The 26514-nt window shown below is 34.4% G+C and overlaps 6 protein-coding genes across 12 annotated transcripts in view; 3 read left to right on the top strand and 3 right to left on the bottom strand.

Annotated features, from left to right (window-relative positions):
* The first annotated feature begins 1293 nt into the window (after window positions 1-1293).
* LOC123011125 (probable aminopeptidase NPEPL1) lies at window positions 1294-8296 on the top strand. Its single transcript, XM_044408434.1, has 8 exons — window positions 1294-1452; window positions 1661-1995; window positions 2054-2195; window positions 5110-5240; window positions 5289-5513; window positions 5564-5709; window positions 7543-7987; window positions 8039-8296. The coding sequence occupies exons 2-8, from the start codon at window positions 1666-1668 to the stop codon at window positions 8177-8179; spliced, it is 1560 nt and encodes a 519-aa protein (XP_044264369.1). The 5' UTR covers window positions 1294-1452; window positions 1661-1665; the 3' UTR covers window positions 8180-8296.
* Window positions 8229-14116, bottom strand: LOC123011123 (anillin). Of its 5 annotated transcripts, none has more exons than XM_044408432.1 (15): window positions 13965-14116; window positions 13741-13900; window positions 13510-13620; window positions 13274-13443; window positions 12982-13161; window positions 12280-12928; window positions 12066-12234; window positions 11842-11938; window positions 11654-11788; window positions 11217-11607; window positions 11002-11169; window positions 10549-10952; window positions 10303-10497; window positions 8542-8714; window positions 8229-8493 (listed from the first exon to the last, which is right to left on the bottom strand). In XM_044408432.1, exons 1-15 carry the CDS (start codon window positions 13980-13982, stop codon window positions 8397-8399), a joined length of 3117 nt encoding a protein of 1038 aa, XP_044264367.1. In that variant the 5' UTR covers window positions 13983-14116; the 3' UTR covers window positions 8229-8396. The 5 variants fall into 5 exon arrangements, with proteins under 5 accessions (XP_044264367.1, XP_044264368.1, XP_044264364.1 ...); XM_044408433.1 differs by having other exon boundaries at window positions 13274-13383; XM_044408429.1 differs by having other exon boundaries at window positions 13510-13900.
* A 494-nt stretch (window positions 14117-14610) lies between these two features.
* On the top strand, window positions 14611-16065 carry LOC123010422 (zinc transporter 7). Its single transcript, XM_044407303.1, has 3 exons — window positions 14611-14820; window positions 14869-15086; window positions 15141-16065. The coding sequence occupies exons 1-3, from the start codon at window positions 14634-14636 to the stop codon at window positions 15768-15770; spliced, it is 1035 nt and encodes a 344-aa protein (XP_044263238.1). The 5' UTR covers window positions 14611-14633; the 3' UTR covers window positions 15771-16065.
* Window positions 15981-19687, bottom strand: LOC123010421 (ribosome-binding protein 1). Of its 2 annotated transcripts, XM_044407301.1 has the most exons (14): window positions 19556-19687; window positions 18895-19247; window positions 18683-18841; window positions 18443-18635; window positions 18250-18392; window positions 17850-18188; window positions 17607-17801; window positions 17375-17557; window positions 17041-17325; window positions 16910-16990; window positions 16612-16836; window positions 16439-16555; window positions 16294-16389; window positions 15981-16239 (listed from the first exon to the last, which is right to left on the bottom strand). In XM_044407301.1, exons 2-14 carry the CDS (start codon window positions 19243-19245, stop codon window positions 16204-16206), a joined length of 2403 nt encoding a protein of 800 aa, XP_044263236.1. In that variant the 5' UTR covers window positions 19246-19247; window positions 19556-19687; the 3' UTR covers window positions 15981-16203. The 2 variants fall into 2 exon arrangements, with proteins under 2 accessions (XP_044263236.1, XP_044263237.1); XM_044407302.1 differs by lacking the exon at window positions 16910-16990.
* Window positions 19688-20975: 1288 nt separating this feature from the next.
* LOC123010989 (mannose-1-phosphate guanyltransferase alpha-A) lies at window positions 20976-23865 on the bottom strand. The gene is made up of 6 exons (XM_044408230.1): window positions 23440-23865; window positions 23193-23391; window positions 22970-23138; window positions 21534-22004; window positions 21222-21486; window positions 20976-21175 (listed from the first exon to the last, which is right to left on the bottom strand). Exons 1-6 carry the CDS (start codon window positions 23477-23479, stop codon window positions 21075-21077), a joined length of 1245 nt encoding a protein of 414 aa, XP_044264165.1. The 5' UTR covers window positions 23480-23865; the 3' UTR covers window positions 20976-21074.
* A 468-nt stretch (window positions 23866-24333) lies between these two features.
* Window positions 24334-26514, top strand: part of LOC123010774 (chromosome-associated kinesin KIF4A) — a 12781-nt gene continuing 10600 nt past the window's right edge. For both annotated transcript variants that reach the window (XM_044407883.1, XM_044407882.1), the window contains exons 1-2: window positions 24334-24446; window positions 24501-25165. In XM_044407883.1, coding sequence (XP_044263818.1) covers window positions 24501-25165 — 665 coding nt within the window. In that variant the 5' untranslated portion in view covers window positions 24334-24446. The remainder of the gene's footprint in view (window positions 24447-24500; window positions 25166-26514) is intronic.

Raw genomic sequence — 26514 nt, 5'->3', positions numbered from 1 at the left:
TTGTTTTAATCGTTAATACAGAGTGTAAAGAACAGTTTCCAAGAAGTCCCAGTTTGGCGCAAAATCAATACACGTTTTTGATTTAACAAAAATGTGTTCTCAAAATTATTAAACAAACTTGTTTCCAAATTTATTTGAAAACTTTTTACATGTACATGAACCTAATACAACTAGATCAATTTTGCAAAACTCAACAAATCACAAGTCTTAAGATTTATCCAAGCGATCCTGAAAATATGCTTATTTATTGTGTGACGACTTCTCATGGTTGTAGATGAATTAATATGGAGGTTTTTGGTACTTAAACTCTTTAAATATATTTAATTACTTATCTTTAACATACAAAGGTAACAAATTAAATTTTTTGGATTACTTACCTACAAAATCTGGGTTTTTGTCGCTCTCAGACCACTGTGCGCCGTCCCCAGTTTTATAATATTAAATAGCACACTATCTACTTTTTATAAAAAAATTGATTACCCAAATATCTCAGAAAGTATAGAATATATCTACCAAAAATAAAAATCGATTTAAAGTCGTTGACAGACTAAACTTCTGTAATTTTTTTTAAATTCTTATCGCTTGTCACTTCCGAGTCGCCACCCCGATATGTTAAAGATTTAAAAATTTTTTGATATGGTGCAAAATTTTTTTGGGGAATGTCAATTTAATTTTATTTCTTATTTTTTTTTATTTAAGAAAATTATCAGTACGCTATTCAAACTTCTCGCAGCAAAACGAGTTGTGAATTTGAAAAAGATGCTGCAAAATAAAACTACAACCCTGTAAATTGAAAGAAAATGTTATCTTTAAAGTAGAGGAGCACAAGAAAAGAGTTTATTAACGAATAGAAACTAGAGAACGTAATACCCATTTACATCAAACACCGCTTATAGTGAGCTTCTTTCTTTGTGAGTTTTTTGGTAAGTTAGTATTTTTCTATGTGAGTTTTTATCCATGTGGGTTTATTTCCATGTGGGATGTTTTTCACTGTGCGTTTCTTTCCGTGTGAGTTTTATTCGACGTGGGTTTTTTTTCTTTGTGAGCATTATTTAATGTGAGCTTTTTTCTGTGTGGGTTTTTTTCTTGTGGGCATTTATGTTTATGGGCTTTTTTTTGTGAGCTTTTTTCCTGTGGGCAATTTTAGTGTGGGCTTTTTTCTGATCAGATCACCGTTCAGCAGTATTTTTAAATCGATTTTTTCCGATAAGTTATCAGAGTTGTTATTTATGAATCATCACATTGTATTTATTTCTTATGTATTAAAACAGCAAAAATAAGATAATTATCAGATGAATGACGCCACGCTCAATGCTCATGGACGCGCCTAAAAATGTCCTACTAATGTCAAGTTGACGTGAGTGGAGTTAGAGGTTATAATGTTGGAGTAGTCTGAGTCTTTTTGTGTCTTAAAAACGCGAAAATTTTGATCAAACTCGCACCCCGTGACTGGTAATTATTCCACTTTTGATTCTCATTGAAATTTTGTTGATTTATCACCGGAAAATAGCTTGAATTTTCCTTGCCAACAAGATATTTAAATATAGCCACTCAATGTGAAAATTTCACTATTTAAATACTCTCATTTCGTTATCTTACGATAAGTTTGAAACGACTTGTTTGTAATGATTTGATCGCACTTAGTTGTATTAAATTACAGAAAAAATGAGCACGAAACTCATTTTTCGTAGCGGATTAACAAAAACCGATCCGCAACAAACGCCAGTGTTGATAATCGGGCAAGTGAAGCATTTAACGCAGTTGAAATTTCAAGATATCAAAAGTAAGCTTGAACCTAGGGTTAGTGAAGACGTGTTCAAGGTTGCGGTCTCTAGTCTGCATCCATCACCGACTGATAGCTGCTCTTTGTATCTGAATTTGGCTACGATAGCCGCCTTGCCGGTCAAATGTAGCCGACATAATACTCCTTCAAGGGCTCATGCAATCACCCGGCTAGTGCAGAGCTGCACAGTGGGACTCGACGAGAGCATTGTGGTAAGTAAATTGAGCAAACTATTAGGTACCATTTTTTTTTTTTTGTATAAATTAACAGATAATTTGCGAACGTAACGATGTATACGCAAGTGGGTGTGCTGTGGCCCGGGCTTTTCCCCTCTACAGCCGCAAAACGGGTTCCAACACCACTGAATATTCAACAGTTTCGGTAGAATTTGTAATACTTCCCTCCAACTCAGGTAAGTTCAAAATAGGGCCGGTAGCTCAGTCAAATTAGACAAATCGGTGGAAAAAATCCTAGAGTTGGATTTTTTTAACGCTTTCTTTATTTTTGGGTAGACATATATCAAAAGTCCCCGAAGGTAGGGGGCGAGCTCGCGGAGAGGGAGGGGGCTCAAGGTGTCTTTTTGTTTTTTTTGCTTATATCTCGGAAACTATTACTCCTAACGGTTTTTGCCTGCTTATCAAAATTAAATCCTACAAAAATGGTCCTTTGCATTTCTGTTGTAGGACTAACTGTAAGCGAGTTATAGGGCTGACAAGAAACATCATTTAAAAAAATGTGCTTTATCCGCATTTAAAACAGAATTAATCTTGTGATTTGAAAAAACTAAAAGCAAATTGAATTTATTGGGTGCAATACTTCATTAGAGAGTCTATAAAGTCTTCCGAGTCGTCCTCATATTCTGCATCTTCGTCTTCAACTTAACATTGAAAACCGAATTACAGTCTTGTTCAGTACAATATTAATAAATATATGATTTAATATCGATGATTTGAATAAAGCTTAGAGTAAATTGTATGTATTGGATCCAACAGTTTATTAGAAGGTGCCACGAGGGCCTATCAAGTCTTCTGGGTCATCCTTATATGCTGAACTAGCATTTGCTTGCGACTTTGTCCACGTGTATTTCTGATATAAAATGGGAAAAAGCCCGTTCACAAAACCATTCCATAGGCTCAGGTACTCTATAAATCTAGATAATTACCTATGTTATGTATAGGATTCAGTTATAGTAGTTTCGTTCTTCGCATGGGCTATGTTTATAGATAAATATTAAATGTTGATTTTCATAAAGTGTCGTCTCAGTGCACATCTGCACTCTCAAAATTCGAAATTTTATGTTTCTAATTTTGTTTTTAAGCGTTTAAACTATATTTTATTTCATTAAAATTTGAAAAGTGCATTTCTACACTCTCTAAGGATCATATTTTCTAAATATAATGTTTTTATATCCCTTTAAATGTGTACACCGTTTTATTCCCTTAAAAACTAATTTTCGAAAAATCTGATTTTAGTGCTCCTTTACACCTTTAAAGAATTTTATGTTTATATCTTTGTTTAAACATTTACACCCCATTTAACCCCCTTACAGATTGATTCACTCTTTCATCCAAATTTTTTTTTATACCTCCGTCACAGAATAAATATTATAACAGAAGCCCCACTCCACACGAAACCTTTGATGTTTCGCCGGTCGCTCCAGTGACCTCGGGTGTATAATCCAGTAGTGCATTTAAGATGTGTGCATTAAAATGGGACTAGAGATGTGGTTTCCAAATGTAAAAAAAATTAACTAAATCTTAATGTCATGTAGGTATTTACTTATTCTGTTTCGACAGTAGCTTCATGTAGTATGTACGTTAAATAAAAAATACACGGTTTAATTTGATAAGTAAGAACTTGTAAGGGTAAAGAGCTGAAAAAGTTCTCATCAATGCAATGGAAGAATTTAAAACAATGTTGCAAAATGAAAGTCTTTTTTTTTTAATTTTATAACATTTTGTTATTTTGTCTAAATAATAATAGTCCAATTGCGAACGGCACTACTTATTTCATGCCTTATTAACTTCGAATTGAAATAAAACGAAACGAATCGATATTAATGCCTACTGAATGACGATAAATGACTGATTGGACTGATTAAAAAAATGTATTGCTTGCAGACTTGAAAGGAAAGCTGTTTACTAGATAAAAGAAATCGGCAAATTAAGAGATTTTATACTTACTTGAAATAAAACCGGGCCTGAAAGGTGAATTTCTAGGAATCAGCATTAAACATTATGCACATAATAATAGGCAATGAATTTTATATTAAAAAAAAGTTGTTTGAAATATAAAACAAAAACAATTCCAATATCAATTATAACAATGGTTAATATGTATACTCGTAAGACAATAATGATTAAAAAAAAAGATTTCTAAATTACATTGTTGTGGTGTAGGTGCACCCAACTCCAATATTTCTTAAAAACGCGCCTGCAAATCATAGCCAATAGCGCTGCACACATGTACGGAAAGGTGCGGGTAATGCCGACTAAAGACGATAACCCTTTAAATGAGTAGTGCACATTCATCCTCCTCTAATTTTCGTCTCCTTGTCGAATGAGGCTTCTGTTATAGTATTAATATCCTGTGCCTCCGTTTAAATGTTTACACCCGAGTCACCTTTCAGGCAGACCAGCTTAGTTGGGGAAAATAAATAAATAAATACTTACCATATCCTAATGAAATGTGTTTCAAAGGATTTTTAATGCAATTTTATGTAGACTCCAAACTTTTGAAGCCTACGGTTGGTCCTACGACAAAAATAAATAGGACCATTTTTGTAAGAAATTTTTATGCAGAAATAGACATCTACAGAACATTCTGCATAAATTACATAAACGATGAGTTTGTATTTATAGACCCTGGTGACTCCCCCTTCCTTTAATGAAGTATTGGACCCAGTAAATTCAATTTACTGTCAGTTTTTTTTTAAATTACAAGACTAATTCTGTTTTAAATGCAGATAAAGCCAATTTTTTTAAATGATGTTTTTTTTTTCTGCCCTATAACTCGTTTACGGTTAGTCCTACAACAAAAATGCAAAGGACCATTTTTGTAGGAAATTTTATAAGCTTTATATTTTGATAAGAAGATAAAAACCTATAGGAGTGATAATTTCCGAGATATAAGCAAAAAACCAAAAAAGACACCTTTAACCCCCTCCCCCTCCTCGAGCTCGCCCCCCACCTTCGGGGACTTTTGATATATGTTTACTCAAGTGTAAAGAAAGCGTTTAAAAAATATTCCAACTCTAGGATTTCTTTCCACCGATTTGTCTAATTTGACGGATCTAGACTCACTCCAATTCACCAATTCTGATTTAGATGAAATTGATGGGAGTGAACTCACCGCCGAAGAATTGAAAATTCTCGATGATGCCGCGACTGGAATTCGTCTAGCTGCCCGTATTGTTGATACTCCGTGCAATGAAATGAACGTCGATCATTTCCTTCAAGTAATTTTCAATTATAAATCAATTTCATTTCATAATTAAAATTAATAGGAAATTCGCGAAGTCGGAGACGCTCTGAAAATCCAACCGACAATCATCCGTGGCGAAGAACTGGCCGAAAGAGGCTTCGGGGGTATTTACGGGGTGGGCAAAGCCGCTAGTGTTCCTCCAGCACTCGCAGTGCTTAGCCACACCCCTCAGGGGGCTCATTCGACTATTGCGTGGGTCGGTAAAGGCATTGTTTACGATACTGGTGGTTTGAGTATCAAGGGAAAAGTACAGTAACCTCTATTTTAATTACTTTGATTTTAATAAAATTATTCTAGACGGCTATGCCGGGCATGAAACGGGATTGTGGAGGCGCTGCTGGGATTCTGGGGGCATTTTATGCCGCAGTTAAGGCCAATTTTACGCAGAATTTACACGCCGTGTTTTGTTTAGCTGAGAATGCTGTAGGCCCCAATGCCACCAAGTAATTCTATTACGAATTAAAAAAAAGTCATGTCGTGACAACTTGACATTTATATCATTTTGTTCGTCTCAGTGAGACAAATCAAATGCACTAAAAAAATTTCAAAAAGTCCACACACTTTGAACTAATTATTTTTTTTTTCTAATTTAAATTACTTTAACTTTAAAAAATCATTACTCAATAACTATTAGGCGGCCGATTTCCTTCAAATAAAGACCATTCTAAAGGGATGGACTTGCCCTATAGAATGATATGAAATTTGAAATTGAATCAATATGCAAGTTCGAAGTAAATCTAAGTAATCTAAGAAAAACCCTACAAGTAATTTTTTTTCTTCGTAACCATCGTGTAGAGCATCTTTTTATTAGTAAGAATCCAAATTTTTAAAATAATATATCGAGTAGTTTTTAAGATATGATTTTTTAAAGTTAAGGTTTGCTATTCAGGTATTGCGCCATGTTGGAGAAATGCATGTTAATCTTATTTAAAATTGCATTTTTATAAAAGTATTTGTTTTAAGACTCTTATTTTGCTTAAAAATGGTCAATTGCACCTTCTTTGTTCTAATTAGAGTAAACAAAAATTGTTTGTTTACTTAAAACAAATAAATAGTACCTGCATACTAATTAAAGCAAATAAAGAGTTTTTTTGTTGTAAAAATGACCATTGAGCAAAGAGGATCTAGAAGTTTAAGGCACGAGCCTTAAATATAAGGGCAAATCTTTTTCAAATCAAATCACTTTCCATTCAGATTTCGACTTGTTTACTTTGTTCTAGCTTTCTGAACTTTTTTTGAAAATGTTCTCAGCAAATACTTTCTCATCACTTTCGAGTGATGTTAAATGCAATAAGTCACCTGATTTATTGATACATTCTACGATTAGCTTCAGTTAGCTTGTAGGTAGTAGTTGCTGTGATAACAGTTGCACACGAAGCAACTGACTTATTGCATTCAACACCAGTAGAAAGTGATAAAAAAGCATTTGCTGAGAACATTTTCAAAAAAAATTCAGAAAGCTAGAACAAAGTGAACAGGTTGAAATCTGAATGGAAAGTCATTTAATTTGAAAAGGATTTGTTCTTATATTTAAAGCTACTGCTTACACTTCTAGATCCTTTTTGCTCAATGATCAGTGATCATTTTTCGAACAAAAAAACTTTTTAATTGCTTTAATTAGTACGCAGATACTCTTTGTTTGTTTTAAGTAAAGAAACAGTTTTTCTTTATTCTAATTAGAACGAAGAAAGTGACCATTTTTAAGCATAAGCAGAATCTTAAAACAAATACTTTTATAAAAATGCAATTATAGGTAAGATTAACATGCATTTCTCCCATATGGCGCAATACCTGAATAGCAAATCTTAACTTCAAAAAATCATATCTTAAAAACTACTCGGTATATTATTTTAAAAATTTGGATTCTTACTAATAAAAAGATGCTCTACACGATGGTGGCAAAGAAAAAAAATTCCTCTTAGGGTTTTTCTTAGATTACTTCGATTTACTTCGAACACTGTTCGAAGAAAAGTTTGCCAATATTCAATTTCAAATTGCATATCATTCTAAAGGCAAGTCCATCCCTTTAGAATGGTCTTTATTTGAAGGAAATCGGCCTAATAGTTTTTGAGTAATGATTTTTTAAAGTTAAAGTATTTTAAATTCATTTAAATTAGATAAAAAAATATTTAGTTCAAAGTGTGTGGACTTTCTGAAATTTTTTTAGTGCATTTGATTTGTCTCCCTGAGACGAACAAAATGATATAAAATTTGTCAAGTTGTCACATGACTTTTTTTGTCGCCCTGTGTTATTACACTTTCTTTGTATTTTGTAGACCCGACGATATTCACACTCTTTACTCAGGCCGCACTGTAGAAATCAACAATACCGACGCAGAGGGCCGTCTCGTCCTTTCAGACGGCGTCGCCTACGCTCAGAAAGATTTAAAAGCCAACGTAATTTTAGATATGGCAACGTTGACTGGAGCTCAGGGTGTCGCTACTGGTAAATACCACGCCGCTGTGTTAACAAACAACGAAGATTGGGAAACTATCGCAATGGAGGCTGGATTGACCTCCGGCGACTTGGTTTTCCCAATACCGTTTTGTCCTGAGTTACACTTTTCTGAGTTTTCATCGGCCGTTGCTGACATGAAAAACTCGGTGGCTGATCGAAGCAATGCTCAGTCGAGTTGTGCGGGACTTTTCATTGCGGCTCATTTAGGGTTCGATTATCCAGGGGTGTGGGTGCATGTTGATATGGCAACGCCGGTGCATTGTGTAAGTAGTTATGGTGAAAATTAAGCCGATTTTACAGATTTCTGTAATTAGGGTGAAAGAGCGACTGGGTATGGAGTGGCTCTTTTGACCACGCTCTTCGGTAAGTACTGTAAACAACCGTTACTTAAATCCATCGGCCCAGACTTAGATGTCAAAAATGAAAATCCCGCCAAAAAATTAAGAAAAAAATAATTGGGTATTGGTTGGATAAGGTTAAAAAGTGTGTCATATTTTACTTAAAAGCACTATTATGTTAAAATTTTTGCTTCATTAATTTTGTATCACTACAAATAAATTTTTTAACAATTATGTATATTATTTGTTTGTTAAAATCGATTAGAATAAGTGAATATATTTATACAACTAGCATAATAAAAATATAAAGTAAGTGTTAAAAAAGTATAAAAAATTACTCGCGTTTAGTAAAGTGAATTGCGGCTAAGGCCGAATTAAATTTGTTGCACCACTCGATCCTCTCTTCCTTAGTGTCAGCGGAGAGAAGATGTCTGAAATGTGAAAATTGTGCCAAAGTTCTATAGATAACAAAATTTTACCTAATGATAGTTTTCGAACCCTTCCGAATTGTCACTAAACTGTCTTTGTCGTGAGGAAGACCTTCTCGTTCTGTCTCTATAAGGAAAGTGTGAAGGCGGGCACAAATTTCCCTACTAACAGGGCCGACTTGTTTCGTAATTGCATCTCGGAGACTTATCGAATTAATTGGTGGCTATAAATGAAATTTTACATTTAGCCCAGTCAAATTAGACAAAAATAGGGCGATCGGTGGAAAAAAAACCTAGAGTTGGATTTTTTTTAAACGCTTTCTTTATTCTTGGGTAGACATATATCAAAAGTCCCCGAAGGTGGGGGGCGAGCTCGAGGAGGGGGAGGGGGCTAAAGATGTCTTTTTTTGTTTTTTTTGCTTATATCTGGGAAACTATTACTCCTAACGGTTTTTGCCTGCTAATCAAAATTAAAGCCTACAAAAATGGCCCTTTGCATTCTTGTTGTAGGACTAACTGTAAGAGAGTTATAGGGCTAACAAAAAACATCATTAAAAAATGTGCTTTATCCGCATTTAAAACAGAATTTATCTTGTGATTTGAAAAAACTGAAAGCAAATTGAATTTATTRGGTGCAACACTTCATTAGAGAGTCTATAAAGTCTTCCGAGTCGTCCTCATATGCTGCATCTTCGTCTTCAACTTAAACATTGAAAACCGAATTACAGTCTTGTTCAGTACAATATTAATAAATACATGATTTAATATCGATGATTTGAATAAAGCTTACAGTAAATTGAATGTATTGGATCCAACAGTTTATTAGAAGGTGCCTCAAGGGCCTATCAAGTCTTCTGGGTCATCCTTATATGCTGAACTAGCATTTACCTGCGACTTTGTCCGAGTGTATTTCTGATATAAAATGGGAAAAAGCAGGTTCACAAAACCATTCCATCGGCTTAGGTACTTTATAAACCTAGATAATTACCTATGTGATGTATAGGATTCAGTTATAGTAGTTTCGTTCTTCGCATGGGCTATGTTTATAGATAAATATTAAATGTTGATTTTCATAAAGTGTACTTCTGCACTCTCAAAATTCGAAATTTCATGTTTCTAATTTTGTTTTTAAGCGTTTAAACTCTATTTTATTTCATTAAATTTGAAAACTGCACTTCTACACTCTCTAAGGATCATATTTTCTAAATTTAATGTTTTTATATCCATTTAAATGTGTAATCGTTTTATTCCCTTAAAAACTAATTTTAGAAAAATCTGATTTTAGTGCCCCTTTACACTCTAAAGAATTTTATGTTCATATCTTTATTTAAACATTTCCACCCCATTTAACCCCCTTACAGATTGATTCTCTCTTTCATCCAAAATTTTTATTTATATCCGTTTAAATGTTTACACCCGAGTCACCTTTCAAGCAGACCAGCTTAATTGGGGAACGCTCTACACATATAAATACTTACTATATACTAATGAAATGTGTTTCAAAGGATTTTTAATGCAATTTTATGTAGACTCCAAACTTCTGAAGCCTACGGTTAGTCCTACGAGAAAAATGAATAGGACCATTTTTGTAGGAAATTTTATAAGCTTTAATTTTGATAAGAAGATAAAAATCTATAGGAGTAACAATTTCCGAGATATAAGCAAAAAACCAAAAAAAGACCCCTTTAACCCCCTGCCTTCAGGGACTTTTGATATATGTCTACCCAAGTGTAAAGAAAGCGTTTAAAAAAATTCCAACTCTAGGATTGTTTTCCACCGATTTGTTTAATTTGACTGGGCTAATTCACTTACAGTTTTCTTTTCATCATCCGGATATTTCCAATAGCTCAAAGTGTCGCCTTTTAGGAGACACCATCGACGATGCCAAGCCCCAAATCCGGAAATATCCTCAAACATTGTCAGAAAGCCCCGATGCTCAATTGTCACTGATAATTCGTACGAAAGTGACATTTCAATTGTACCTTCCAATGGGCTCATAGACGGCGTCTAGAATGAAAAAAAAATCTCAAAAAAAACAAACAAGAATGCAAATTATACATTAATTAAGCTCCAGTGTTTTTTGTTAATCGTCTGCAATGAAAACACGACGTATCCCATCAATGCAAACGTCGGCGACCTCACCACTTGTGGCCCAGCTGGTGATTCTTTAATCGGTCGCATCAAACGTGATTCTTTTGTTTTTTTCGGTGTCAATTTAGTGTTGGGTTTCTTAATGTGATATTTGACTTCGTGTGGGAGAATTTCCTCCTGTGCTTGAAGACAATACACTTCAAAAGCTACAGCAAAGTCGCTGTAAACATTCTTGAAGGTGATTGTGCCTGGGATTTGCAATTCGAGTTCAGGGTTTTTTCTATTAGAGGCAATCGTGGAAACAAGTTGGGTTGGTAGAACTTGATCCGAATATTTTACAAGACATACGACATGATGACCTTTACCTCCGGCTAAAATTTCGGTTAGTAAGTTACAAAAAGTAAGTAAGTATAAACTCACCGGCAGAGAGAGCAGTGACGTATTTGTGTTTCAACGGAAGTACGATTTTGGATAAGGTCAAAGTGCCTTTTTCTAATGGAAATTGGTTACTTCGATCAGTTTGCGGTTTGAGTGTTTTTTCCACTTCAAGTCGTTGACTTTCAAGGATTGCAGCTTGTCGCCGATGTGCTAAAAATTATCGTTAATTCCGCTCAAAATTCGTACCTGAAAATTACTTGCAACAAGTAGAACTCTTTCAGCTTCGACTTGTTCCGTCGATCCCATAAATTCCGGTGTAGAGTTGCACAAATTGAGCGCTTGACTCGTTTGTGAAATGATCATTTCTTGTTTGCTTACTTCGTTTCGCAACTCTCGGATTTTCACCCGGATTTGGTCCTCTTCCTCCGGCTTTTCCGGGGATTCTTCAATCGACATCGCCCGGATTATTTGTCGCACCGGTGGTGTGGACACTTGGGTTTGTTGTTTGCGGTAAAAACTGACAGTGTGGGTGAGAGGGAGGATGTTTTCGCCATCTACGACATGGGTGGGTAGTTGGTCAGGTGTTACTTTAGTCGGAGTCTTAAATTCAGGTTGGAAGCTCTTGTAGTTGAATGAATGGGATGATTCCTGAAAATGTTTATTATTTATCGAAATTTTGATAATTTCAGGTTACAATTGGTGATTTTCGCTCTTGCTTAGGCGGCGTTGGACCGTCATTTTGGCCATTATAAGCCAAAGCTTCGTCGATGTAATCGTCCATATCATCCAAAACATCAGACAAATCGCTTGCACTCTCATCCATCATTTGCTACAGAATTAATTGAAAAATAGTTTTTTATTTGTCCCCCACCAATAACTTACTCTTTTTTGAGGCGTTTGATTCTGGCAAACTGCTCGTAGAATATCTCGGCCAAAACTAGTATTTGCATCGTCAGATTCAGCAAAACTGTTGTCGCTGCTAGATAAAACAAAAAGGGAAAAAATAGGAAGTTGTAGTAAAATAATTATATTACATTTATAATACAGTCAAAAATGTTTAAGAAAGACATAAGAGGAATAAAATCCAGTCGGTAATTTTATCGCACCTGCTATGACCGTTTGTTGTAGGACTTGGGCTTTCGTTTTCGGTTTCTGTCACTGATTCGATATCTGTCAAACTTGGGTATAATCGACCTGTCCTTTGCGGTGTTACTTTAATTCGTTTCACTTCACTTAAAACAGCGGCCACTTTCGGACTATCGCCCTTGCCTGTAACTAAATTTGTTTCATGAAAGCGATTCAAAAAAAAACACAACTTACGACATCTTTTATTGCCACTGCTCCTCCTTTTCTCCCTAGGACTAACAACGGCAACTTTGTTCTTCGATTTTTCATCAATCATTGCTGTTTCTTCTGTATCATCATCAAACTCCTCTTCTTCATTCACCACCTCGTCATTGTTTTTATGAAATCTATTCAATAACAGATCCATTTCTTTCTGTCTTTGCTCCCTTACATTACTTTCAATCTGTTCTGACGAAATTGTACTTTTCTGTTCAAACAAAGCAGCAACTTTATTCGCAATTCCTTCACCTCTTGGTGTCGCTACTTCTTTTTTCGGTGATGCTGGAGCCGTGACTTTTTTCTCTTTTGGGGGATCTTTTTTTATAGGTGTGGCCATAGCGAATGGTGCTTTAGGCACCAAAGCTGCTCCTTTGTTTTTCTCAAATAACGCTTTTCTTTCAGAAACAGACAATAAAGCGGGATCTTTTGACTGTCTACTGGGACTTGATTCGAATAAAGCCGCTTTATCAGCAATTGCAGTCGCTCTAATATTACTTTTTTGAGGAGAAGGGGGTTTCCTAATTGCTTGTTCGTTGTTCTCATGGACGTTTTCTTTGTTTTGTTGCGTCTTGTATTTGTACACCAATTTCGAACTGGATTCTGTCCGTTGAAAACCTTGCGATTCCTGTAAACATTAGGAAAATTATTTTGGGGAAAAATAATTTATTTCAGAATTACAAGAGAATCGAGAACTTTTTTATCCCAATTTACTTGTTTTTGTTCTTGAGTTTCTTTAACTGGGGGATCTGGAGCTCTGTATTTTGTCGCCGATTTTGGTGGTGTGTTTGGCGGTTTCGGGGCTGGAGGTTTCCATGATTTCTTTGTTTTTGCTGGAGAATTGTCTCTTTCTTTGCGTACCTATAAATATTTTCAAAAAAATTAACTCACAATAAATTTAAAAAAATGTAATCTAACATCAAAATAATTAAGACATGAAAACATTGAATTCCTAATTTATTTTTTAACTTACTGGAGTTAAGTCGTCTTCAAACTGATTCACTCTTTGTGCTAAATCGGCCAGTTTGCTCAAGCCTCTCTTATTCCTTGCATTTTCTGATAGCTGTTTTGTGGGTGATCCATCTGCACAAAATTTAGCTTCAGTCCGATGAATGGGGGAAGAAATATCAGCATCATCACCCCCTTTGTAAACAAATTAAATTAGAAAATAAAAAATGTGAAAGTGTGAAAAAAAAACAAAAATCTTACCCGCATATAATTTCCCCAGCCTGTTTAGTCTATTTTTAGCATCCTGCCTTAGGCCCCCATCATTTTTGTCACCCCCATTTGTTTCATCATCACACTGCTCCTCAATTTGCACTTCAACATGAATATTATCAGCTGAACTTACTTTAATTTCCATATTAAAACTATCATTTTGTATATTTAGGCTTTTATGAGAGGTGAAATCGGATGAGATGTGTGTGCGTGTTAAATTACCTTCAGATTTCGAATTATTTTCCAATTTGTTGGGAGAGTTTGCATTTAAGTTAGGTTGGGATAAAGTCGTTACTTTACCATTGCGAGGAGGAGTCTTTTTCAAATCACTGTTGTAGTCTTCGAGGAGTTTCTGACGCTCCCTCGCTCGTGTTAAAAGATTCTACAGAAAAACAAGTGTGGAAATTTAGAAAATTGGGAGAAAAACAGTAAACTTGTGTACATACCTCCGTAAACGAGTCCATTTAAGCGCAAGGTCGTCGTGTGATAAATTAAATTTACACTTCGTGCAAAAGGTTCACTGTTTGGTATAAAAACAGTTGTTGATAAATTACCGTTGAGTTTATCCTTGAAGGTTCAATTTGAAATAGCAGTTCGGGAAAGCGACACTACTGGCGCTGTCGGTAATAATTTAGGAAGTTTTCATTTTAATAAGACAAAAATATTAACAGAACACAATTTTATACGTATCATAATTTTTACATGTACTATTTTTGCATAAATCAAATCAACAATTTAAAACGCTTATTAAGTTAAAGACTAATTTTAATTAAAAAAATAAATTAATTAATAGCTACAGAGATTGGTTGGACAACCTGTATTTCTGTGGAGTGGGGAGAAATAACAGATGACAGATGACATTTTCGACAGTAATTCCGACTTTTTAGTATTTTTGTAATTTTTTCGTAAAAATTCTAATTTGAATGGTGTACGTGTCACACTAATTGATAAAATGTACGAATTATGATAACTTGAAAGTTGCAAAAGATGCAAAGAAAAATCCAACATGTAATGGCAAAATTTAAATTGGTTGAAACACGTATGCAATTTTATCAAAAAATCTGATAATGACTAGTCTCAGCTTGTGAATATTGGCCTTATTTAATAAAATAACCATGTTGCCACTGTCGCACAAAGATAATTTGCATCGGGGCTTCGGTTCCCGAATTAAGGAAAAGTTGAATGGGTGGATGAGGTTAATTTTTTCCGACAGAAACTCCCGCAATTTGTTTCTGTTTCTGCTTTTAAATCTATCGTTTGCATTTGTAGAATTAGTTTATGGTGTATGGTCTAATAGTTTAGGTGAGATTCCTGTGTTTTTCATTCTCTTCCCTTAAATGGACGTTTTAGGTTTAATATCAGATTCCTTCCATATGTTTTTCGACTGTACTGGGTTACTTGCTGGTTTGGCCGCGTCTGTAATCACGAAATGGAAAGCCAACGAGAAATATTCATATGGTTATGTCCGTGCCGAGGTTTTGGCGGGTTTTGTTAATGGGCTGTTTTTGCTTTTTATTTCGTTTTTTATCATGTCGGAAGCTGTAGAACGTGCAATTGAGCCCCCTGAGGTAACAAATCTAAAATTATGTGTGTGGTAACACAAACTAAAAGGGTGATTTTAGGTGAAACATGAAAGATTGTTTGTTGTCTCAGTGTTGGGACTTTTAGTTAATCTAGTTGGAATTTACGCTTTCCAACACGGTCATGGGCATGGGCACTCCCATGGCGGCAGCAGCCACGGCCACTCACACAACTCCCATGGGCATTCCCATGACCACACTCTAGACATCGACGTCAACGCTAGTGGAAACTCTCAAATCATGAAAGGTGTCTTCCTTCACATTTTGGCTGACACTTTGGGAAGTGTCGGGGTTATTATTTCGGCAGTGTTGATGCAAATGTTTGGTTGGATGATCGCTGATCCGATTTGTTCAATGTTTATAGCGATCTTAATAGCGTTAAGTGTTTTGGCGTTGATTAAAGATTCCGTTGTTATTTTAATGCAAAGACAGCCTTACGCTCTTGATAATGTTTTGCCGCAGTGTTACCAAAAAGTGGTCAGTTTGCCTGGCGTCTACTCGGTGCAAGAGCCCCACTTTTGGACCCTTTGTAGTGAAGTTTACGTGGGGGCTCTTAAATTGGAAGTATCGAAAAATGTGGATCCTAAATATGTTGTGTCACACACGCAAATGATTTTCGCCTCGGTGGGCGTTAGGCAAATTTACGTTCAACTCGACTACACCCCAATGTGATTTTTGGATTTAAAACATTCCTTCCTGACAACATTTTTTGATACAAAATTCGCATTTTGTTATTTATTCGTGGAATTTTTTAGTATTGCTAAATATTTAAGTATCTAAAAATGTTTTATGTATACACTGATTTATTTTAAAAGCAAAATATAATAAAAATGCGTCATCTGGAAGTTTTGTTTACCTTGATGGCCAGGAAAATGAAATGTCTTAATTGAAAATTGCTTTTATTAAAAATATCGTGACCTATTCTCATAAAGTATGAAATTTATAAACTTATTGCACACACAATGCGAGGAATGACTGAGTAAATACATGAAACAATTACCTACTATAAATGATGAATAAGTTAAAAAAATGTAATTAGTTATGCAGTATTATTTATTTTTACTAATTCCTATCATTAAGACTGGTGGAAGAAAAAAAATCCAATCTATCTCAAGTGCAATCCATTAGATGAATTTTCTCTCTGTTAACAAAAATTTCTGTTAAGTAAGTAAAATATTGATCAAATCTGGCTTACCAAGTCGGTTTTATCATTAAATTGTGCAATAATTCTTTTTTTATCTTCACGTTCTTTTTTCAGTTCTAACTCCAACGAGGTCAATCTTTCTTGTAACTGAGGTTAAATTATCTCACATGTGAAAAAAAAAATTATCGAGACTTACCTCACTACCGCAATTTTCTTTCAATTGCTCTAATTCAGCAGTTTTTGCTGATAATTGCATTCTCCAATTAATTTCTTCTTGTTCAATATGTTTTTGTAACTTATTTAACATTTTTTCCTAAAAGTGATTATGAAATTTATTAATTATTCCAAAAATTGACAAACAAGACTTACAGTATTATCTATAACATCTTTGTAATGCTTCAACTGTAACTTGAGCTGACTTGCATCAGGTTCATTTTCTTTACTACTTTGTTTTTTCAAGTCATTAATATAACTCCTAATGAATTTTTCACCATCACTTTCGAATGCATTTGCATTCATAATTTTCTCATCTTGAATTTCAGGGAACAACCTTTGAATAAATTCCCTCTGTACATCCTTCTCACTTTTAGTTTGCTACACAAGAAACGAATAATAAATGTTATTTCCACCGAAAATCGTAAATAAATTGGAAAGTGATGAAACTTACAATATTGGTTTTGTTACTTTTCATCCTGCTTTCAGCAGCATTTAACGCCTCCATAACTTTCCAATTTTTTGTTCTTAACTCCTGATAAATGTTAGATATCACTACATTTTAGTCACACTAAATCCACTTACGTTATTTTTCATTTTTTGTTCCTCTAATTTAGTCTTTTCCTCTTGACACTTTAGTTGCAACTCGTCCACTTTTTTCTGCAACTTCTCCGCAATTTCATTTGATACTTTTAACTCATTTTCACTCTGTTTTTCAACCTCATGCAACTTTGTTTTGACTGATGTTAATTCGTTGTGAAGATTTAAAATTTCCACTTCGTGTTGTTTGTTTTCTTGCAAGGATCCGTTCATGTGCGACATTTGCAACTGAGCAGTTTCTTCCTGCGCTTTCCTTAAGTCATTTTTAATCTGAAAAAATACTTTATTTAAACAAAACACAACTCATTTAAGTAATTACTTTGTTTGTTTCATCTTTTTGTTTCTGTAACTCGTCAAGATGTTGCTTCTTTCCATGTTCCATTCTTCTGATTTCTTCATTTTGTTGCTGAAGAACGCTACTCAGACGTGAAATTTCAGCTTTATATTCATTGTCTTGCTTCAAAATTGCGTCCAAATCGCGCTCCAACTTCAAACGGGTCTCCTAAAATCAATTTTGATTACACAGTCGATTATAGAAAATTCCACTGAACCTCCAATTGTCGATTTCGGTCAGTTTTTTGCTCCAATTCCTTCTGGAAGTTACTCAACTGCAAAATGAACGACTGGCTGCGTTCTTTCTCTACTAAATTTTCCTCAGTAATACGAGTCAATTCCATACGCAATTGATTATTTAGCGCCCCCATTTCTTGCACTTCGGTTTGCAACCGATTTATTATAACTTCCGACTAGAAAAAAAAAAAGAGTAATGTTTCAATGATTTAGAATCCCCTTACTTCCTGTGCTTGATTCAACCTAATTTCGATTTGTTGTCTTTGAATTTGAATCGCTGCGTGTTCCTCCCTCAATTTGTGACTCTTGAGCACTTCATCTTTCAGTTGTGCTTGCAACTGTTGCACTTGTTGGTGGAGTCTCCCTGCTTCTAGTTGTTTTTTCTGGTCTATTTCTTCCATGTTTCTAATTTTTTGTTGAAGGCGTGATTTCTCAGCTTGTTGTTCGTTGCGAATTTCACGAAGTTTAGCTTGCGCACTTGTGGCGATTTGTTGTTCCTCTTGTAGCAACTTTTCTTTCTCTGCTAGTTGTTTTTTGAGTTTTTGGACTGGATCGGTTTTGCCCTACCATGTATTTAAAAAATAAAAAAATGATTATTTTGTTAGGCAATTTTTTCAGTTTTACCTCAGTCCATTCGTCCAAAACCGCGGGAGCCTCATGCTGCTTGTTCAGTAAGAGATCAATAAGTATCTGAACCTCAGAACGAGACAATTCAGCCTTACGCACCAAGTTGAGGAGGAGCGACAAGTTGGGGCCATTACTATCACCTTTAAAAGAAAATTTATATTTCTGTCTAAAGAAACAATTATTAACGAACCAAGTTGTTGCAAAGTGTTAAACTCGCTTTTTTTCTTCTTCTTTTCTTTTCCGGTGTTACTGATAAAACCATTAATGGATGAAGTAACGGCTTGTGGATGGTTTTCTTTATACAAAGGAGTGGTTTCCGTCTCTGGTTGCTTTTTATGCGAATTATTCTCGACATTTTTATCGGGATTTGGAGTCTCTTCAACCTTCAAACGATAATTCAAAATTTACATTACAAAATTTCGTAACTTACGCTAATGGAATGGAATTTTAATTCAAAATCATCTTTAGGATGCAGTTCTTCAAAATGATTGGTTTGAGTTGGGACTTCATCAGCTACTGTTTCTACATCGTTTTCAAGTTTATCTTTTTTGACCAAAATTGGGCGAACTTTTTCTTTCTTTGACTGTTTCTGAAAATGATTTTTTTCATTTGGACCAATGGGTTTTTGGGAAAATGACATACCTTTGCTGGTGGACTTGGTGGTTTAACCGATACTTCTTCTGTAACTTCTTTAAACTCCACGTGAAGTTTCTTCTGGTTTTCCATATTTTTCTGGTTAGTTTCTGATTCCGGCTCCTCAACCGTTTCATTTTCACCCAGATTGATTTTTTCTTTAACCTTCTTTGAGGTCTTTTTGTTCTTTTTCTCCTTAAGTTTAGGTTTGGCACCTAACAGGATATGATTTTGTTGGCGTTGTTCAGCCAATGCCTCTTCATAACTTTTTTCTTTGATTCCAAATTTATACACAAATATCAATAGGACACTTGCGAGTGAGAAGAGAGACACGAAAACGAATGGTATTTGAAAATCCATATCTAAATTAAATAAAAATATTGACTTAGATCTAATAATAAATGCATAAATTAGTTATTTTTACGATTCGTCGGTGGACGTAATCTAACAAAATATTTTAAAAATTACGAAAGTAAATGAATTAGGCTGTAGAAATTCATATCCGTGTTAAGTTTTGAGCTATATTTAGCCCAAATCCGTGTCAAAAATAATGAAAATGGTCAATTTTAGGGGCCACGTAGCATTTGCCGTAATGGGCGGAGGTGGAAATGCAATTTATTAGGGGCGTTGAGTTTACAAAAGTAAATTCAAAATGTGAAAATACACTTACTGAATACTCAATTAACTACCGCAACAGTAGGGAAAATAAGACACTTTACACAAAACGAATACAAATCACAAATAAATATTATCAGCGTAACCGTAAATTTCACGGCGACTTTTAACACCAAACCACGACGCCATAAACACGAAGTTTCATCAGATCGAAGCCTGGGCAACCGAAATCCTATTTCTCATAATGTTTTTTTGTTTTAATTTTAATGTTACATAAAGAATTTATAGTGGATTTAAAACTACAATAATTATGAGCATCTTAAAAATCAATTCAACATTCAAGTGAGTGCTTTAAAGGAACTTTTATACCTCTCTAAATCCTTAATATCTCAGTGTTGATTTATGTACCTTGGTGGCTATGAAAAATCCATAATTATAATCTGTGTTCCAGCCCATTTTGCCGTTTTATCTTTCGACTTGTCATTTTATTTGACGTTTCATAGACAAACGTTTTCGGATTCAAAGATGACTCGATTACAAATTATTTTGATCGCTCCATATAATAATTATGAGCAACTTAAAAATCAATTCAACATTCAAATGAGTGCTTTAATTGAACTTTTATACCTCTCTAAAGGGGAGAGCTCAATTTTGTCAAAAGTAAAAATGTCCAAAACAGCAAAACGTAATTTTATCCAAAGTAAAAACAACCAAAGTATTTTTGTTCAATGTAAAGATTTTAGTGTTCTTTGCAGTACCAACCTGACAACAAAATTACCAAGTAGTTTTTATGAATTTTATAAAGTAGTTTCTCTTAATTTAATGCAATTTTTTATGACAACGGTCAATACAATTTGCTGTTTTTTATACAGTCGTTTGATATCAGTCAATTTTTCTTTTTATTCTTGCACAGGGGCCACGTCTGTCAATACTGCCAACACCCAAACATGTTTCTAAATCGTTGGACTTTTTTACGGTGGACAATTATATTTTCTTTGCATCATTTTACGTTGGATTATTTTACCTTGGAGACTTTTACTTTGGATTATTTTACTTTGGATAATTTTGTATGCGTCCTTTTAAAGTCCTAATACACTGGCGAACACGAAATTTTGGACATCAAATTTATGACAGTTCAGAAAATGTCAATGTAAGCCACGCTTTATTGTCATTATCATTGACGTTTGAAACTAAAATTTGAAAGTTTTAGTTGAAATTTACTTTTGGCATCGATTTTCCGAAACAATAATGCCAGAAATACGTGTTTTTATATAAGATCAATAAATTATTTTGATTTGTTGTCATTTTTCTCTCGCTCTCAGGATAAAAATTACAAAAACCGAAAGTGAGGTTAGTTGCCTAAGGCCCGTTTTACATTTTTATATCAGTCGAATGACAAATCGTCCAAAATTTCGTGTCCGTCAATGTACCTCGGTGTTGATTTATTTACCTTGGTGGCTATAAAAAATCCATAATTATAAGTGTAACTTAATTATTTATTTTGTAATAGTAGACCGAAAAAATATTTTACAAATGTATTTATTTTAAAAAAGGTACAATATACAGTTAAATTATTATAAAATTATTTCATTCTTTATGCTTCTTGACAGCTCCTTATTTGGCAAAACAATCGAATTCAAGAGAATGGTTTCCGATGGCACACTCACGAAACACCCTACAAAAAAACCTTAAGCCCCCATTCTTTCCTAAATCTAATTCACCTAAAATGGTAATCGATGGATTCAAGCGTCCGTCGTTATTAAACAGGGGCGGATTTTCCATTTTCGCAAAGGCCTTATTGGGATCTGGATCTGAAGGAGTCCCTTCAACCCGTGCCCAAGTCCCAATCTTCGAATTCCTCCCTATTATACTATGCAAAATCAGGCTTCTATCATTGATAACGGCATCTGCCAAAATAATACTCTCTCTTATTCGAACCCCCGGTCCGATAACCACCCCCGAACCGATGCTAACATTTGGACCTATCTAATCTCGAATTGAATTTTTTTACTGATTTCAATACAAATACCTACAACGGCTGAACTGTGTATTTGTGCAGTGGGGTCTATATGTACGTCGGGATAAATAGTGCAACCATCCCCCGAATTGGGGTGTCTCAACCGTTCTGGATGTTTACTCCTGTACAACTCCAAATAGTGTCGGTTGGCGTAAATCGCAGAACCTGCGGTTTTCAATTGCGACCACCATTTGTTCACCTGTAGCGCAAACAATTTTCCAGTGCCGGCCAAAGGGGCCAAAATTTCCTTCTCCAATTGGATAAAACCAGGCTCACGACTGGAGTCTTGCTGTTTGGCGATAAAAACGTCACCGATTGTGGTAAATATGTCCAAGGAAAAGACGTAAATGCCGCAATTTATCAACGTGGAGACGTAGGAGCTCGGCTTTTCGACGTAGTGGGTCACCTCGTGTGTGTTTTTATTCAAAACCATGCAACCGTAGTGCAACGATTGCTGTCTGGTGGCTTCGGTGCCCATTATAGTCACCTGAAGATACTTTTGTTATACAAATTGGTAAAGTCTGTTTTTTTTTTTAATGAAAATGCCAAACAGTCTTAACGTTGGCATCACTAGTAAATTCATTCATGGTAATTTTAATAAAGGATGTTGGCAGTTCCGGTTTTTTGAATTAATTTGAAAACAATATGTCATTAAACGTCAACACAAAAAATCGTCTAAGAAAATTTAGAGACGAAACACCAAAAAAGAAACAAATTCGGTACACTAACAGTTTTTCGAAATTTGGAAACGAATAGTTCGCAAGCAGGAAGTTAGAAAAAAGGCCCGTTAAAATGTAGACGCAATTTGTAATGCAAGTTTGCTAAACATTCTCAATTTTTAGCAAGAAATTGACAAGAATACAAAATAAACATGAATGAGAAAGAACTTCGGAAAGAACGCAATTAAATTAGTGTCTTGTGCATCGTTTTTCAGAAACGAGTTGAAAAAGTAACAATTTTGAAACTAAAGCTGAAGAAGAATTTATAAAATGCATCAACTTTGAGCTCATTTCAATCAATTACACAAAATTTATTGCCAATCATCATAATACCTACTTGTATCTTTTGCTAAATAACTTTTTTCTGTATATACATCCTTTTTCTTCAAAGTTTTTGTAGCAAGGATCTCATTTTTGTCCACAACATTGTACTTACTTGCGGTGTGTTTCTGTCAAAATTATTAGCACTGAATTCTGTCTTTGGACCTTAGGTAATGATGTCTGTCCTCAGGTATTCAATTATAGCGCTTTCAAAGAGCAAACAGACACAAGTCAAAATTTTGACAACATCTCAATTTGAACACATAACCATAATTTTTTAACAAAATTTCTAGGGACAAAAACAAAGAGCAAACAAAATTTGTGGCTATGGAGACAAGCTGCTACCAATTTTTTCACCAAAATTTTGACTTCCATTTAAAAAAAACAGACTTTATCTTCGTGGCCAACTTACTAATGAATTGTTCAAGTTTTTGTGAAATTGGTAAAGTTCAACTAGGGGAAAATCGGCGCAAACGTCTCCGTTCATGACGAAAAATGCGTCAGGGTTTCCATAGCGGATTTGGTCGCGGAAATGATACAAGCCCCCTGCGGTCCCCAAGGCTGTGAACTCTTGCAAATACCTAAATTACCGATTTTATGACATCTTGAAGTTAATTAGATTAATTGAAATTTACTTTATAGTTATATTATATCTGTGCTGTAAATCATTGACGAATTGCTGGATTAACGTGGTCGGATAAAATCCAATTAATAGAATTTCTTTCAATTCTGCCACTGCAACGCAAGCTTCAATGTGATGCTGGATTACTGGTAATCCCGCAACGGGGAATAAGGGTTTTGGTATATCCAAAGAAAGGGGCCTAAATCTGGTGCCTATAAAAGTCTAGGGTTATTCTACGTTCAGTACAAATATTGTGTTACCTTTTTGGGGTCCCCCAATTAGTATAACTGCTTTTAGCATTTTGCAATTGATAAAATTCGACACGTCGACGTTTCTTAGTGTGGCTTATCTATATTTTAAAATTTATGAAAACAATTCTGCATAATAAGCACACGTGGCATTGTCAATAAATCTTAATCAATAGTTTAGGCTTTACTTAATAAAAAAATACAAAAATCGGCTAAAATTCACCGGAACAGAAACGATACTGACAAAACAAAGTTACATAACCTCAATAAATCAATAATAAAAACGTTTTTATCTCTATAAAAATTTTAAATCAAAAATATGTGGACGCATACAAAATTGTGCAAAGTAAAATAATCCAATGTAAATTGGTCCAACATAATTTTGTCCACCGTAAAATAATTCAACGATATAGGATTTAGGAACATGTTTGGGTGTTGGTAGTATTGACAGACATGACCCTTGCACAAGAATAAATAGAAAAATTGACTGATATCAAATGACTGTATAAAAACAGCAAATTATATCGACCGTTGCCATAAAAAATTGCATTAAATTAAGAAAAACTACTTTATAAAATTCATAAAAACTACTTGGTAATTTTGTTGTCAGGTTGGTACTGCAAAGAACACCAAAATCTTTGGACATTTTTACGGGGGACAAAAATACGGATGCTCATATTACGTTGAACAGAAATACTTTGGATATTTTTAACTTGGACAAAATTAAGCTCTCCCAAATAGGTTTTTGAAATTATCCAAAACCAAAAATTTCATTCCGATCCTAGCGACTTAATTTACCTTAAAATTGTCTTTTCACTTCAAAATGCAAAACTTTGCCGCGTCACAGATTCAGCCAATCAGCAAACGGATATACAACTTTTGGTTATCCAGTTACCTGATTCGTCAGTTCAATTTTCAACTTTCTTCAACCGTCTCAAAAGTTAAAACTTGTTTGTAATAGTTGGTCGTATTTCTCTGTGATAATATTTTTAAGTGTATTTTCGTTTATATAATAAAAAGTAAGTTTTCAACAACCACAATCCATCTGTTTTAATACATTTTTCGTTTATTAGATGTCAGACAAGTCAGTGCAAGTTGCCCTAAGAATAAGACCTCTCGTCCCTTCTGAGATCTCAAAAGGCTGCAAAGATGTATTTGAAGTTTATCCCAGCATAAATCAAGTAAAAATCAAAGACACGGATAAAGCCTTTACTTATAATTACGTTTTTGACCCAACTACGACCCAAGACTATGTTTATGAAACGTGTGTTAAACGCATGATTGAGAATCTATTTAATGGTTATAACATAACAGTATTAGCATACGGCCAGACGGGCTCGGGGAAAACACACACGATGGGTACGACATACAATGGGGAAGGCGAGATGGGAGTCATTCCTAGGGCAGTAACGGAAATTTTTAATTGTGTGAGAGAGAACTTTTTGCATGACATTACTGTGACTGTGTCTTTTGTGGAACTGTATCAAGAGTCTTTGTACGACTTATTAGCTGAGAAAAGTCGAGAACAGTGCGTTCTTGACATTCGGGAAGACGCAAATAAAGGGATTGTGATCCCAGGGTTAACGCAAGTGCATGTTGACTGCACCCAACGTGTCTTTGAAGCCCTAATCCGAGGATCCAGCAGTCGAGCTACAGGGGCCACGAATATGAATGCACAGAGCTCCAGGAGTCACGCAATTTTTACCATAAACATGTGCATGATCAACAAAAATGACGGGTAAGTTGAAGACTAGGCCCTCTATCTATTTGATCTAGGCATTTTATTTGATTCGAAGCTTTCTTTTACAGAACATACAGGGTGTTCCGTTTTTATTGTTACAAATTTAAACAGGCGATAGGATATTCAATTCTAAGACAAAAGTTTCCTGTAAACATGTATTGAAAAATGCTTGGTGAGGGAGCCACACCCCCTGGAAGGGGGCTAATTCGTTTTTGCTAATATTTCAGAAACCATTTAAGATAAAATTACAAAATTTGGTACAGATAAAAACCTTTATACACATAAACGAATTCAAACATCAAATGTCGAAATTTTTAATCAGGGGCGTACGAAACTGGGGGAATCTAAGGTAAAAAAATACCCTATTTATTTTGGCTTGAGTTTCTCGGTACTTTCAGCAACAGAATCTTAAGTTCGATAGTTTATCGAAATATTAGCAAAAACCTATTAGCCCCTTTTCAGGGGGTGTAGCTCCCTTACCAAGCATTTTTCGATACATGTGTATAGGAAACTTTTGTCTTAGAATTAAATATCCTATCACCTGTTTAAATTTGTACAGTTTGTTTGTACAATTTGTTTAAGTTTGTACAGGGGAACATCCTGTAGATATTAATTCTACATCAAATATTACGCAACTGTAAACAATTTAATACTTAATATTTAATTTTGAAAATTGTAGATGAAAAGTAGAATATTGTTCACTTATATGGAATCTTGTCTGTGAAACCTATAAACTAATTCTTGAAAACGTAGAAAAAGTTTCTTAAATATCTTTACTTTAAAACAATTATCCTTAGAGAGATATGAGATATTTGATATTTTTAAAATCTGGAATGAAATTTCAATTATTAAATTTAGAATGACTTTGAAATTAGGTTGATAATTAACGCTCGAAATATATTCAAAATGCATATTTGTTCTTAAGAGGTATATCAACAAAATTGTAAGTTTTCTATGCACATTTGATTAAAATAAGATAAATAAAAAATGCATATTTTGGCAACTTCGTGTATATTTTAGGAAATATTGCATATTTGTGTATATTTTCTTTAAATCACAAATTTCCGATTAAAAATTTCAGTTCAAGTTAAAAATTGGACAGTATAAGAAAAATGATCCAATTACAAAATATTTTAAAGAAACAACCGGTAATTCGTAAGCCAGACTCAAAAAATTAGTATCCTGCTGAGTGTTTTCTTTTTAAATTTATTTTATACAGGGTGAATATAAAATATCCAACTAAGCGTTTTTTTTAATCATTTGTTTCCAAAAAATAATAATTAATATAAATTAAAGTAATATAAAAAACTGATCTTATTTTGAGAACAAAATTTTGTTTTGTTTTT

This window comes from Tribolium madens, unplaced genomic scaffold (genome assembly GCF_015345945.1).
Source record: "Tribolium madens isolate multiple individuals breed KSU strain unplaced genomic scaffold, Tmad_KSU_1.1 Scaffold_91;HRSCAF=231;Tcas5.2_LG7, whole genome shotgun sequence".
Taxonomy (NCBI): Eukaryota; Metazoa; Arthropoda; class Insecta; order Coleoptera; family Tenebrionidae; genus Tribolium; species Tribolium madens.
Note: the sequence above shows the minus strand (reverse complement) of the source record. Positions and strands in the feature narration are given on the sequence as shown.